At 43.1% G+C, this 15,251-nt stretch overlaps 1 protein-coding gene across 1 annotated transcript in view; it reads right to left on the minus strand.

Moving 5' to 3' along the window:
- Nucleotides 1-204: 204 nt before the first annotated feature.
- Nucleotides 205-15,251, minus strand: part of LOC125407029 (murinoglobulin-1-like) — a 51,469-nt gene continuing 36,422 nt past the window's right edge. The window contains exons 21-37 of the mRNA XM_085687062.2: nucleotides 14,603-14,729; nucleotides 14,262-14,383; nucleotides 13,721-13,772; nucleotides 11,236-11,319; nucleotides 10,799-10,975; nucleotides 10,507-10,588; nucleotides 9,542-9,698; nucleotides 9,232-9,306; nucleotides 8,248-8,428; nucleotides 7,283-7,506; nucleotides 5,683-5,901; nucleotides 5,394-5,521; nucleotides 3,470-3,560; nucleotides 2,737-2,805; nucleotides 1,777-1,879; nucleotides 659-700; nucleotides 205-344 (exon numbers count right to left, since the gene is read on the minus strand). Of these exons, the coding sequence (XP_085543188.2) occupies nucleotides 328-344; nucleotides 659-700; nucleotides 1,777-1,879; nucleotides 2,737-2,805; nucleotides 3,470-3,560; nucleotides 5,394-5,521; nucleotides 5,683-5,901; nucleotides 7,283-7,506; nucleotides 8,248-8,428; nucleotides 9,232-9,306; nucleotides 9,542-9,698; nucleotides 10,507-10,588; nucleotides 10,799-10,975; nucleotides 11,236-11,319; nucleotides 13,721-13,772; nucleotides 14,262-14,383; nucleotides 14,603-14,729 (1,950 nt within the window). The 3' untranslated portion in view covers nucleotides 205-327. The remainder of the gene's footprint in view (nucleotides 345-658; nucleotides 701-1,776; nucleotides 1,880-2,736; nucleotides 2,806-3,469; nucleotides 3,561-5,393; nucleotides 5,522-5,682; nucleotides 5,902-7,282; nucleotides 7,507-8,247; nucleotides 8,429-9,231; nucleotides 9,307-9,541; nucleotides 9,699-10,506; nucleotides 10,589-10,798; nucleotides 10,976-11,235; nucleotides 11,320-13,720; nucleotides 13,773-14,261; nucleotides 14,384-14,602; nucleotides 14,730-15,251) is intronic.

The raw sequence follows: 15,251 nt of genomic DNA on the forward strand, positions 1-15,251 counted from the left end.
TCAGCTCTTTCATTAAACCAGTCAGAAGGTACCTTGGCAAAGGCACATCTTCACAGTGTCCAAAAAGATTATTCCATTTCAATAATACGTGTTCTTCTGTTTGAATGTTATTTTTGTACATTGCAAATGTGGGGTCTGGTGCAAGGCACTAAATGAACATGGAGTAAATTTGGATTAAGTGGGGGAAAGAACCAAAGATAGAGATTCTCTGTAAGAGTACGTTTATTTACCACGCTTGTTCAGTTTTTATATTACAAACAAAAATCACCATCTTGAAGGTTCCTGGGTTTGGGGACTCCAGCAACGTCTTGCCCACAGATATGAGTTTCAAAAATTTTGTTTCTCTGTATATGTGGAGAGAAGAAACAACACATTGATAAATATAATTTTAACTGGCTACTGACAGTAGGGTTTTCTGCAGGAAAGCAAACTGGTCATGGTGGAGAATGGGGTCCGTCGGATTTTCCTCCATAAGCTACGGTACACTTTGGTAAGGAAGCTAGAGTAGTCTTCCAGGGGCAGTGAGCCTATCCCAAGGTATATGCTTCTGTGTTTTCATACCGTGGGAGAGGTCTGAGCTCATCTAACAAAGTTCTGAGTAGTTTTGAAGGGAACGAGGTCAGAGGAAGGCTTGCGACAAGGAGTGCTAGGTGCTCACCTGAGCTGCAGGGGGCGCTGTATTCAGCGAAAGCCACTTCATCTGAAAGACAGGGAGAAAAATTGAGAGCGGGAGTTTTGATGCGAGAGGGTTTTGTGGAGCGCAGTTGATGTTTTAGGACTGACCAATTTTCTCGTTCAAGGCCTGGATGACTGCTGAAAAGCCGTCTCTCTGGGGACATCAGACAAACCCAGCAGAGGAATATCTCCCCTTGAAGCCACTGGTTGACACCTTTATACTGGGTCCGGGAGATGGCTCAGTGGGGAAAGGCGCTTATTGCCAAGCCTGATGACCACAGTGAGTTCCTTTCTCAGAATCCACATGGCAGAAGGCGAGAGCCCCTTCCCGCAAATCGCCCTCTGACCTCCAGAGGCACCGGGACATGCCTCCCTCTCATGAAATAAATAAACAAATTTGCAGAACCACCAGAGTAATTTATCCTGCGGAGGAAATCGAAGGGTGCTTATCCTACAGTGTTCGAGCAGAGTACTGGGGATAACGTGCAGACGTGTAGCCTCTCACATGACTTCCTATATTTCTGATTTTTTTCCTTCATTGTTTCTTGAACTCTTCTAGTCGGAAACATCTGGCACAGAAACCCCCATTTAATTCTCCAGCTCTGGCTTTGCTCTCTCTCTTTGGTCATCAGTGACCACTTAGGCTATAATTCTTTCCCATCCTTTTATTCCTACTATAATTATTTGTATAATTCTTCATTGCTGCATTGCTATATTCAGAAGAAGATTTGTGTATCTTTTAACCTACAGACACTTCTTGGTAAAATGTTTGGTCCCTTGGGTTATTTGGACCTGTTTGGTCCTACATGATTGGACACACAGGTAGGAACAAGACCTTGGTGGATGAATAAATGGAAATCTTATAAATATTTGTCATACTCATAGTCTTTTATTAAGAGCTGACTTGGTCAGTCTGGCCTATATGTGTCACTATCTCAAAAATAGTAATTTTAAAAACTGGGTGCAATGGTATATGTCTGTAATATCAGTATTTGGGAGGCGGAGTCAGGAGGTTTGAGAGTTTGAGGCCAGCGTGGGTTATATAGTGAGAAGCTGTCAAAAATAACTCAAGTTGCTTTAGGGTCCTGATCTCTTGCTCACCTGTCTCATAGTAATCATAGACTTTCACAATGGCAGGCTGCAGGTTCATTACTGGGATGTCTTGTTGAATGATGAAGGAGAAGGCCAGTGTCTGATTGGTCACCTGGCAAAGAGAGAAAACTAAGTCCAGAATCTCTGAGATGGCTGCTGTTCTCCTTCAGCTTTACTCGGTCCTTGGATTCTGAGAAGCAGCTTATGCATTGGGTAGCATTTAACTCACAGTCATTGTGCTCCATAACGGCTCACACGTGTGGATGCTGCTTGCTGTGGGTTTTAGAGTAGGGTCCTGAGGAACTGATGCAGAGGCTCCTGGGAGTATGTGAAGCTGTTCTAGTCTATTAAACTATTCCAAAAATCCAGTTCCTTCTTTGTGTGCAATATAGGACACTTGGAACTTTATAAGTCCCAGGACATCCAGCAATGAGAAAAGAGAATTTAAAATTATTTTTAATTATTGTTAGTGGTATTTTTATTGTTATTATTATCATTATTAGTGTGTGTGTGTGTGTGTGTGTGTGTGTGTGTGTGTGTGCATGCATATACCAGTGGTGGCCAAAACAGGGCATCAGATCCACTGGAACTGGAGTTATAGGCAGTTGTGAGTTGGTGTGAACTCTGGGAAATGAACTCTGGTCCTCTGCAAGAACAGTAAGGGCTCTTAACTGCTGAGCCACATCTCCAGGCCAGGAAAAGAGAATTTAAAATATTATCTAGTATGAACAGAGGGAAGGTGTCTCTACAAAATGCTTCCACTAGAATTGCTTTTCTCCTGCCGTGTGTTTCCCACAAAGACTCATCTATACATGTCTGGGGAGGCAGGAAAGACCCTCACCTGATCTACATAGATCAAGGGCTGTGCACCTAGACACGTCTTGGGAGGCAGGAAAGACCCTCACCTGATCTACATAGATCAAGGGCTATGCACCTAGACATGTCTGGGGAGGCAGGAAGGACCCTCACCTGATCCATGTACAACAAGACATTGCTGGTGCTCACTTCTGTTCTGCTCACATGCTCTGATCTTTCAAGCTGCAAATGAGATAAAATACCTGTGTCACTGAAAATGAGATTAAAATGCCTGTGTCACTGAAGAAGCAAAGGCCTTAGGAGGAGAAAAGGCAAATGAACCGTGGGATTGAAGGTGATAGAAAGGAGATGGCACCAATTCATCTAAATGAATTGGAAGAAACTTCCCTGATAAGAATGAAAATATATTCAGAAAATTGTGACGGCCGCTCTATCAGAGGCCTGACTTAGTGGTGGGTATTTTTGACTTTTGTGTGAAAGTGAAGTAGTCCCACATTTGATAGCACTTACTAACCTCATCTCCGTGCAAGTATCTTTCTCTGTCCTCTACTGTTGATCTTAGTTTGTTGTTAATTTTTAAAGTTCTTAAAACACCACATTTATAATCTTGGTATTTAATAATATTTCCCCTGAATCATTATTGACCAGGTTGAACACGCTTTAACAATTATTGTTAGCTAGACTGTGGACTCAGTGAACTCAGGCACTTTCTTATATTTCCCCTGCTGGCCGCGACCACAGTACTCACCTATACTTAGAATCATAAAAATGCAATTTTGTTAGGTTAGTACTAATGTTGCTTTGATGCAAATTGGCATTATTTACAATCATGTTGGCATGCTCCTGGTCTGAGGAGCCAGAGAATCCAAACATCTGGTCTACCTACCTTTCTCACTGTTGCTTTCAATGGAATGAAACCAGATACCATCTTCACATCAACAATCACCATGTTGGAGGCTGGGCGGCTCCCTGTGTAACTGCAGACCAGGGAAGTGGATGAAGAAGTGATTTTAATACTTTGAATCTTTCCTCCATTGAGGTCCAGCACTAATTCCTGATAGGCCCTGTGTGATTTTTTTTCATACCTCAAAATACATGGGCTTTACTGTCAATATAAATAGTTCTGAAAATAGAATGTACAACAATATCTGGAGAGTTCATTAAAAATAGACAAATCCATGGGGCTTGCTGGGCAGTCAGCATAGTCTGCTTAACAAATCTCGGGTCAGTAAGAGACCTTATCTCAAAAAGCTGGTATGTATGGAATCTGAGGACTGATGGTTGATGTTGTCCTCTCTCTCTCTCTCTCTCATAGGATTTCCCTTCATATGCTGTGACTGCTATTGGTTAATAAAGTAACTGCCTTGGCCTGTTGATAGGGTAAAGCAGAAGGCGGGGATGGGCTAAACTGAATGCTGGGAGAAAGGAGGCAGAGTCAGAGAGAAGCTTTGTATCCCTCTCTGGAGACAGATGCTGGTTGGAACTTTACCCAGTAAGCCACAGTCATGTGGTGATACACAGATTAATATAAGTGGGTTAAATTAATATGTAAGAGTTAGCCAATAAGAAGCTGGAACTAATAGGTCAAGCAGTGATTTAAATAATATAGTTTCTGTGTGATTATTTTGGGGCTGAGCAACCAGAAATGACCAAGCGGCCTCCTCCAACTCTCTCTCTCTCTCTCTCTCTCTCTCTCTCTCTCACACACACACACACACACACACACACACACACACACACACACCACTGTTGGAGCTGAATGGCCAAGAGTTAGGCAGGAGAGAGGGATAGGCAGGGCTCCCAGGCAGAGAGAATAAATAGGAGGAGAAATCTAGGCTTCAGAAGAAGAGGAAGGAGGGAGAAAAGGTGAAGAGGAGGATGCCAGGGGCCAGCCACCTGCCACACACCCAGTCATGGAGTGAGAAGGCAAGCAAGATATAGAATAAAGAAAGGTAAAAAGTCCAGGGGCAAAAGGTAGTTGAAGAGAAACAGGATAATTTAAGTTAGAAAAGCTGGTTAGAAGCAAGGCTAAGGCTGGGCATTCATTAAATAAGAATGAGTCTCAATGTATTTATTTGGGAGCTGGGTGGCAGGCCCCAAAGAGTGATAAGACCAAAAGACACCTGCCACACTGCCATGAAACAAGATGATGGATCACGGTGGATGTCTTCTTTCCATTCAAGAGCCCTTCAGTTTTCGCAGTTAGACCCCACTGCTGGTTATGTTTTATATGGAGCTTTTGGCAAGTGTCAGAAGAACAGAATATCTTTTTTTCCCCTCTAGAAAAATGGAATCTTAAAAGACCAGGAAGGCTTGGCTTTGCTGGTGAAGAAGAGTAGTCCACATTAAGGTATCGGGAAAGAATAAACCACTTTACTATGATAGCAGGTGAGAAAGGAGCCCCAAAAGTAGACTGATCAGAGATTATGATTCTATAATCCTTCATTGTTCAGTTTGCTGAAGTCAAGCATTTTTTTTATAGACAAAGCAAAATCTTTTTCTTTCTTTCTTTCTTTCTTTCTTTTTTTTAGATTTATTGATTATGTATACAGTGTTCTGGCCTGCGTGCCAGAAGAGGGCACCAGATCAAATTATAGGTGGTTGTGAGCTACCATGTGGCTTCTGGGAATTGAACTCAGGACCTCTGGAAGAGCAGTCAGTGCTCCTAATTTCTGCACGATTTCTCCAGGCCCGACAAAGCAAAATCTTAATGAAGAGACTTGCTTTAGATATCTCTTGAACCCATTCCATGAAGAGTTCTGGGAAGACAACACTGTAGTAGTTGAGAGAGAAAGGGGGGGGGCTCATACCTGATTTCTAGTGAGATCTGGAAGCTGTTGTGGCCTTCGGGGTTATCACAAGTCAGAGGTACTGTCTGTACCCGCAGAGCGAATGCAGACTCCTGTTTCTCCAAGTGCACATTGTATTTCAGCGTTGTCTGATAAGTAAAGGATAGAAATACTTTACCTCCATTGCACTGGGTCCTTGGATTGATTTCTCCCAGTTTGAGCATAGTGTGTGCAGGTAGGCAAAGGGAGACTTTCCGTTTGGGGGAAGCAGGCTCACAGCTACATACCCACAACTTTCCCAGAATTTTACCTGAGCGTACACACATCCTTCCCCTGACATGTTGATGTCATAGTTTCCAGGGATGTCTGGTAGTGAGACTTGCTGCAGTAATAAGCGGTTACTGTTGTCTACTTGGAACTCTCTGGAAAATGTCCCTGAAGACTGGATGGTCACCAAAGGAGTTTTCTGACTTCTGGTAAAAGCAGCTGCTCCATACATGGACAAAGCATGGAGAGCCACCACAGTGTCCTGTGAGGGATGAGTGTAAAAGTTCAGGGTAGCATCAATGTGGAAGGTCTAGGGCACTTCCTGAAGCTGTGACAAAAGTGTCATGAGGTTTTGTCTCCAGTTATTTGATCTCTAGACTTTAATTTGGGAAATATTTGAGAATCAAAGACATTCACATAATTTCCCTCCTTAAACAGAGTGCCCTGGCAAATGTCGATTCCCTTCTAACCAGTACAAAATATAAATACAAATTAGATTTTTCTCCTAGGATTTACTGGTTTTCTTTCTCTATGCTCGAAGCCCAAGATGATGCCCGCTATCTTCCAACAACATTGCATTCCTGCTCTCATCGCCAAACTTTCTTCTTCCCTTGACGAACAATCCAGAGACACCAACATCTTGACCAAGTGCTAGCCATGATTCAATCTTATCAAATTAAAGGAACAACTACAATTTAGTGTTGTCCTTCATTGCCTTGCTCCTCGGTGGCATACCCTGTGGGGATGCACTTCATGCTCTTGAGAGGATCTCTTCCACAGGATCCCTCCTTATCCCAAGACAGCTCCGGATGCTCTCCTGATTGCACAACCCAACAGGAGAACAGAAACGTGTGGCGAGGGTTTTACTATTACAATGCAGACTGCCTATTGAATGAAAGCGGAATAATTGGATTGCCAAGCAGGGTCGCTAGTGTTGTGGAATTTTATTTCTATTTTAGAGGAGCCAGCCCTCTTATTGTACTTCTACGGGGATAAATTCTGCCACCTATGCCCCAGATACCCAGAGATTAATCTACAGATATTGTGGTAGATGTGTATTTTTTTTTTTTGGAAAATATTACCTCATGAGAATCATACTGACTAGTTGATAAAGCACATGGTTTACAGTCTTGATTATTTCCAACTGTCAAGAAGTTAAAGCAGGCAGCAGGAGCTCCTACCAGCTTGGGGAAAACCTGAGGCCAATCTCTCCATATAGAAGATTAGGAGAGTCTGTCGGGAGAAAGGAAACAGCCACTCCTCAGGGCAGCAGGATGATAAAGACGTCTGTTTGGTCCAAACAGCATCTCTTAGGTACTCCACGTGCTGTTCTAGGGTGAGGGATTATGTCTAGGAATCTGGACTTTCCAGGGTTTTTCCCACTGTGTTCTATCAAGGTTTGGGTCTGGGTTAGAGGTTATCAGTAGTGGAGGTCTATTTCACTACATGTGGTATGAAGAGAACTCTTGAGTTGGAACACAGGAACTAGGAAAGTTTATTATGGGATATATCATCCCCCACTTCCCACAGACCCAAAATATGCAAGAGTAACGTTGTTTTTTCTCTCCTTTCCCTTTGGATTGTTCCTGTATCTCTTGTTCCAATCCCCTCAGGGCCTGGGGACTCTGAAGAAAGTCACCAACCTGTGTGGAAGAGAAGCCCCCACGGGAATTCTGCTGCTTTGTGAGCCACTTCACAATGAGCGTTGCCAAAGTCAGGTCCTCAGCGGTTGGGGCTGGCTGGGCACTGAGGAGAGTGAGGAGGACATAGGCGTTCATCTCCACTTCAGCAGAGGGAGCCTGCGGCTCGTACGGATAGCTCTTTGATTTTCTGGGTTTCTGAGGTCTTTCCCAATGGACGGAGTTGTCTTAGGGTAAAAATAGAGAAATAACAAAGTATGAGTAGTCAATGAATGACTGTATGTCTATATCTAGAAAGAAGGAAATATAAAAGCTTGTAATAGGTTTTAAAATCTTCACTCACAACAATTTATTAATCCCCAGTAAAAACCTGCAGTCGGTATGGTAGGGTGTGATTGAGAAAATTATCTACACAGAGATTCCTAAGGTATTGATTAAACTACGTCCTCAATGCTACTCTAGCAGAGACCGGCGAGAGGACAATAGCAGACATGGGTCTTTCACTCATTAACTCCCTCACACCCAACAAAACATCACTTGGTCAGTGTTCAGTCCAAATGACTTAGGGAAGTTTCCCGTTGGTTTCAGAATTGCCGTTGAAACAGCAAAACCTTGAAGCATAATTTCCTTTTTTGTGTTCTTCATATCTTTGCTCCTCCTAATTGTGTATAGGGGTATCAGAGAGAAAAGTTAAGTGTTAGCTACGTTTACTTTTGTAATGGCAGTTGGAACTGTGATACTACATTTGTTGATTTGATTTGGGTCACTCTATGAGAAAATACTGAAGAGAAACTATTTGTGTATGGAAGAAAGACTAATTTCCTAATGGGTCAGTCTAAGGAGAAATCTCGGTGTGCATAGAGATGGGACTAAAATGTAATGCTATTTCCACATTCCGTATACTCCCCTGTTTCCCTCCACTGGAACTGGATGGAGATGAACATGAGAACACACACCCTCACCCTCACCTTCTTTTATAGCTTCATTATCAAGTGATTTCAGGATTTCGTTTCTCTTATCCTGGCTCCCTGCCAGAGCAAAAGCATAGGCCAGCAGTGCCTTCGTGTACACAAAGCTGCCATTTCCCCCTTGCTCTATTGTCTTCCAGGATGTCTCCAGGCAGGTCAGGGCTTTGGAGACAACAGGATGCTGTTGGCAGAACAACAAAACCTGAGCATTGTGATAAATGGTTCTAGTAGGCCCTGGAGCAGACATGGAGGATGTAGACATTTATGCTTTTCAAATCCATCCTTCCTTTCTCTCCCCTTTCCTTTCTCCTTCACTTCCTCTCTCCCTTCTTTTTTCTTTCCTATCTCCCGTCATTGATCTTCTTTCTTTCTATTCTTCATCTTTTGGGAGCCATTCATTTTTGTAAACTATATTCCATTTAAATGGAGACTCAAAGGGACAGTATCAGAGGCTGTGGTTTTGGCTTGACTTTTGGAACATATCCAGGATTTCGTGGAGCAGGTAGATGCTCATTAATGGAACCTTAAAAATGCAAAAGTATTGTAGAAAAGAAAGCTGCCACTTGGCTTCAGATGGGGTAGGATTCGCCTCCGTATGCTGTGGATATATTTTACTACCATTTGTTAATAAAGAAATTAATGGCAGCACAGAATAGAGCAAGGTGGGAATTTCAAGCAAAGACAGAGGAGAAAAGAAGGCAGAGTCAGGGAGATGCCATATAGCCCCTGAAGGGCACAGACACCAGTTGGAACCTCAACAGTAGGCCACAGCCATGTGGCCATACACAGATAAATAGAAATGGGTTAATTTAAGATGTAGGAGCTGGCTAGAAATACGCTTAAGCTATTATGCAATTAATATAATTTCTGTGCGGTTATTTCAGGTCTTGGTGGCCTGGAAAACAAAAGAGCAGCCCCTGTCTACATAGGAAGCCATAGGCTTTACACTCTTTTGGAAAGCTGGAGAAGCGATATGACACCTACCGTGTATTTGAGTGAACTCTCCAGAAGAGCAATGGTTATATAGGCAGAGAGGGTCACTTCATCTTCTACTCCACCCTGCAAACAAAAAGGAGTGAAATAAGTAAAATTCACAGCAAGCAATTCATCAAAGATGTCTTCCCCACTCATGTCCGACCCTCTGTATTCAATGGAAAATTTCATTTATATCCTCATTAAGAGAAAGTATATTCCAGACCTAGAGGCTTCTTCGTCCCAGCGGTAAGTAGTATGGCCTGACTTTCAAACGTCTTTATTCGGTCACCATGATTATAAGTAGTTCAGAACAGGTCACCTTCAGGGCGTTGTTGAACAGCGGTCCGGAGTTCCTGAAGCAGCCATTGTTGTGCTGTTGCTTGGAGAGCCAGGTGAAGGCGTGGGTGATGTGTGTTTCATCGATGAAGATGAAGGCTCGAGCCTGGGAGAAAGACTTGAGCACGAAGGCTGTGAGCCTGATTGGGGAGGGCGAGTGGGGAGATGAAGGCTTTTGTTCTGATGCAGCATCTTCACACGAGGGTTTCCCGGGGTCTGGACCACACTCATGTGTAATCAGTCTAAGGCTCTCTGAGTGCATGAAGCTGGGCAGGGCCTCTTGCTACTCCGAAGTAGTCTTCCCTCCCTGGTCCTCTTGGATGTGGACACTACAGTGTGGTTCAGCTGTTTCCTGCTTTGCTTTCCTTTGCTGCTCCCTCACTCCCTCTGATGTTTCCCTAACACCTGCACCCTCATCTTAGCCTTTCCCTGCCTCCTGGTGATTTTCTTTTGTAGGTAAAAAAAATCTTCTCTCCTGAAACCCCTGCCACACGTTTCCTGCCTCAGAAATGATATCCCTCCCCTTGACTTATTTCCTGTTTCTACCAGTCTCTCTGTCATTTGTCACCTGTTGGTTGTCTGCGTGTTTTATCTCACTAATACATTCTGATGTAAAGCAAGGCTACATAAAGAAGGGGAACAGCTTTTCAAGTCTCGGTTACGTGCGTCTTTGGATGCTTAGCAATATGTAGTCGGGTATCGACTGGTGAAAGATCTTGGGGAGACGTGAAAAAAGCCAGCTTACTGAATTGAGTAGAGCAGGTGGTACAGAGTCAAGGCAGATGAACCTTGAGACAGCTTCGGTCTTATACTCACGATTCGGGCTACCTCAGACATGTCCCTCTCAGGTCCAGGCATCAGTTATATCTCCATGAAATAAGATACATGTGTAGCTGCCATGAGGAACAAGAGTTGAACAAGGCCTGACACAGAGTGGACTTTTCTTACCAGGTGTTTCCTTGGCCATCTCGATCCCCAAAGGCACTGTAGGAGCCATCGTTGTGTTTGTAGTTCAACTCCCTCTGATAGCCTGGAACGGAAGGCTCTGAGTGGGTTTTGAAGGAACTGAGGCCTCAGAGAATGACAGGATGTAAGTCTGAAGCCTGAGAGGTCCTCATATGCGCTGGCTTATAGGACTGACCAATGAGAACACTTCTCAGTTTCCCTTGTCTGATCCTTAGCCCATTTCTAGAGAGACTGTGGCCTAGAACAAAGTGAAGTTTTTGACTGATGTACTGACCAGCACTGAGATACTCAATGGCCGCTGACTTGATCTTCTCAGTCAGCTGTTGGGTCTCGTTCAGATATTTCAGTACGTAGATGTTAGGAGCAAAAAGGGCCATGTTCTGCTCCCCACAGCCAAAGGGCATGCGGAGAAGATTCTGTGTGTTTTGTATGGCTGAACTTAAGATATCACCTGGGAGAGAGAGATGTAACATTAGACAGAGCAGTCATATCTTCAAGAACAAAATAACGTCTTTAATAGACTTATTTCTCAATGATATGAAGGAATTTTAAGGGTGAGGTGTGCTAGGAACCCAGTGGATACTGAGGGGATAGAGACAAGATGTCAAAGAGTTTATGTGTCATTTCCAGAAGTTACATTTGGAATTTCCATGAGGACAGGGCAGTGGTAGTGACTCTTGTCCCCAGTCCTCCAGGGATGGGGTGACTCACCCAGCACGGAGAAGTGGGCTCTGGCTGAATCTTTCACTACCCCTGGTGGGAGCACCAAGGACACTTTTTCAGATATCGCGGCATCTTATAATAAGAAAAACAAACGGGTAGATGGTTACCTCTGTTATCCGCATTTCTAAAGTTCCCTAAGGCAGCCACTTTAGAACTGTGTCGTAAGCTTTGACTTCTTTCCTCCCTAGAAATATGATCTCGTAAATACTATAAATCCGCATTTCCTGATATTGCTGGCTTGTCAAGCTCTATTGCTTTTGCTTTCATCACCAGTTGTATTGAAGGAAAGCCTCTCCAAAAGGAATTACTGAATCTCCTATTAATTATTAATTACTAATTACCTAATTTTAAAATAGATACATGAAAATGTGTTTCTTGATTGAATTTTGATGTAGGTATTTTCTTCTTAGAGTTTTTTGTTTTGTTTTGTGTGTGAACATTGACATTAGTGTTTTCTGGCAACAGAGAACCTCAATTGAGAAAATGCCTCCATAAAATTGGTCTATAGGCAAGTCTTGGGGAGTTTTCATTTTTCGTGATTGATGTAGCAGGGCCTAGCCCAGTGTGGGTGGTGCCTCCTCAGAGCAGGTGGTTCTGTTGGGCATGTGAGAAAGTGAACTGAGCAAGTCAGGGAAAGCAAGCCAGTAAGCAGTGCTCCCCCACAGTCTCTCGTTCAGTCCCTGCCTTCCCTTTAGGATGGACTGTGAACGTGTACGATGGAATAAACCACTTCTCTCCGAGTCACTTTTGGTCATGGTGTTTTATGGCAGCTATGGAAACCTGAGATAAGACAGTGTATGGACAAAAACCCAGTGTGCCAGCGTACGTGAGTGGATAAACTAGCTCTGAGCTGTCTTTTGTTTTTCCTGGGTCCCCCTGAGCTGCCTTGGGCGGTTTCACTGATCACTCCCATGCTGCTGCTGTGGAGGGCTTCTTTATGGCAGGACTGACAGCCAGGTTACCTTGTAATAAATAAATATCAAGAGAACCAGAATTGACCAATGGGAAAAATAGTTTTTTTTTCTTTTTTTTCTCTATCATGTTCTTGGTTTTGTAAAAAACAAAAAAATCAGTCTCCAGTGAGCCCCTTCATGCATGTCCTTTCATGGAAACCATGTAAAGGGTGTTAGCACTGTGTGATGAGTCTCTTCTACACACTCTATTAGCTGTCACATGAGTGCATACCCTTTACAAAGACGTTCGCTCTATTTCATCTCTTTTGCTAACTTTCATATAATAATGGATTTTACATTGAATTAAAACCATTATTCCAATTTCTTTATTCTTTTGACAGACATATTTTGAGGAAGCACTACACCACTCAATAGTGTAGGCGCTGGCAGAGTAGCTGTTATTGTGAGTGGGCAGCCTCTGCCTACATGTTAGTCCTTCATAGGAAACAGAGCTTCCCTTGTGAGATACATTGCTATATTTCTTTGCAATAGTATGCCCAGTGAGGATGAAAGAACAAGCCATAAATGCAACCACTAGAGAAAAATATGTTTAGTGTTTACTCACATCATGTTTTAGCTTGGCTAATGTATGACATTTATTCAGACATAAAAATAATTATTTTTATTTATGATCTAATACCATACAAATATGGTCCTTCTCAAGATATTTTCTGCATTTTTCATTTTATTAGGAAATTTTTGATTATGACCTCTTCTTACCTATTACCTAGCTATAGCTTTCTAAGTATTGAGACAGACTGGATGAGAAGGTTTCTGCATTCCAAAGAAAGGGGCTACAGTGAACTCTTAAGTCCCCGGCAGAACTATGACCGCACTCCTGACAGCTGCATCAGGTAAGTAAAGATCTTGATAATTTATGTGACTGAGTTTGGTTATTTTTTTTTAGATTTATTTATTTATTATGTATACAACATTCCTTCCATGTATGCTTTCATGCCAGAAGAGGGCAGCAGATCTCATTATAGATGGTTGTGAGCCACCATGTGGTTGCTGGGACTTGAACTCAGGACCTCTGGAAGAGCAATCAGTGTTCTTAACCTCTGAGCCATCTCTCCAGCCCCCCTGAGTTTGGTTATTTTTTAGTGGTTATAAGGTATACAGTATCCTAGTTTTCTTTTTTATTATTAATTTATTTTGTTTATTTTACATACCAGCCACAGTTTCCCCTCCCTCCCCTCTTTCCATTCCTTTCCCCCACTCACCCTCTATCTGTTCAGAAAGGGGCAGGCCTCCCATGGGAGTCAGCAAAGCATGGCATGTCAAGTTGAGGCAGGGTCAAGTTTCTCCCCTGGCATCAACACTGGGTGAGGCATCCCAGCATGGGGAACAGGTTCCAAAAAGGTAGATCATGTGCCATGGATAGGTCCCGATCCCTCTGCTAGGGGCCCCACAAACAGACCAAGATATTTAACTATCCTGGTTTTCTTATAGGAATATTTCAAGAGATGTAAGTAGATGATCTAAGCTAGTGTCTTATTGCTGTTTTAAAGGATTCTCACCTGATGCACAGAGCAGTGAATTGAAGGTATGTTCTTTCTTAATTCCTTCAGGCTTGGACAAAAAGATAGAAAGTTCAGACATGAGAAATTATTGAGTGTGTAAAAACAAAGATGCTGGAGACATTGCTTTGTGTGTGTGTGTGTGTGTATGCAAGAACAACTTCTTCTTTACTTTTGGGGCTAGTGCTGGAATTAGATGATCTAATTTTTCACCATATCAGGAATGGCATAAACATTTGAGGATTTGGGCATGCCAGATTAAAAAGAAGGTAATAAGGAAAGATAATAAAGACAAAAGGGATGGCATAATAGGAGCAGAGAAAGAGGTGGAGCTTAAGTAGATAAACTGGCATAACCCTTCCCCTCTGAGCTCCAGTCAAGGGACTAAGAGGGGAGGGAGGCAGAACCCAGTGATCTGAAAGGGAATTTGCTGTGCTGTGAGCTGTCTCAAAGTCATGCGCTACCATCTTTTGTTTCTCATCTAAACACAATCAGCATTGCTCCAGGCTCAGGACACTGCCAGTCAAGGGACATTACTCACCTCAACTATCAAGACTTTGACAACTGTGTCCTTTCTCCCAGTTTCAGGAACTGTGGCCACCTCAGAACCACAAGGCTCTGGGGACTGTCGCGCTTCTGCAGTCACAGAGAAGTTCACATTCCCTGAAACACACACAGAGCTGAGCTCAGTTGTGCCCGGAACTTGGCACCTTCCAAACCCCAAGACCTGCAAAGCATCTTCAGGTCTCTGAGCAGGTCGAGGGCTTGTCCTGTATTTAAGAAGATGGTGGGCTTGGGGGCCCCGTGAGAAGAAGGAAACGTCAGAACCCTTCCTGCATTCACCATTTCTGCGGAGAGTCCCCTTACGGAGTTCTCACTCACCTAATGATTTGGGAGTTACCAACCAGGATGTGGTGTGCCTCCCATTGGCACAGAGGCAGTGAGAATCTTGGTCTTTTGCCACTGGGACAGCTGTGAAATCAGGGGAGCCTTCCAGCAGCACACCCACCTGTGGCCCCACACGGGCAAAGAAATAGCAAAGACGTCACCATAGAAGAACAACGTATTATGTGTGGGGGAGGGAGGTGAAAGGCTGTGGAGCGTAGGAGCGGAACACACGTGACTAAAATGTCTCATAGGCTGACACAGAACGCTGGCATAGATCTCAGATGCACATACATGTTGAAAGTTTTATTTAGCTATCATCTATGCATTATCTACACAAATAATTAGAGAGATAATTATATATTTATCTATTTCTATTTGTTTTATCTTGATGGCAAACATGTACTTACTGTACTAGATTTTTAACTACTATATTAAAGTACACATGCACCTCTAGTGAAAGAAAATTCTCTGTAGGACAATATGCCATTTTATCCTGACAACAGCCTAATATATCTATGTAGACCACATCTTTTGATTGTATCCAGAGGCCACATAGAATAGCCAGTGTCAGTCTGTCAGACTGTGTCTGTCAGTCTGTATGAACTATTTAAGTAGTGTCCAAATCACCTAATACACTTTATGT

This window comes from Myodes glareolus, chromosome 3 (genome assembly GCF_982192425.1).
Source record: "Myodes glareolus chromosome 3, mMyoGla1.1, whole genome shotgun sequence".
Taxonomy (NCBI): Eukaryota; Metazoa; Chordata; class Mammalia; order Rodentia; family Cricetidae; genus Myodes; species Myodes glareolus.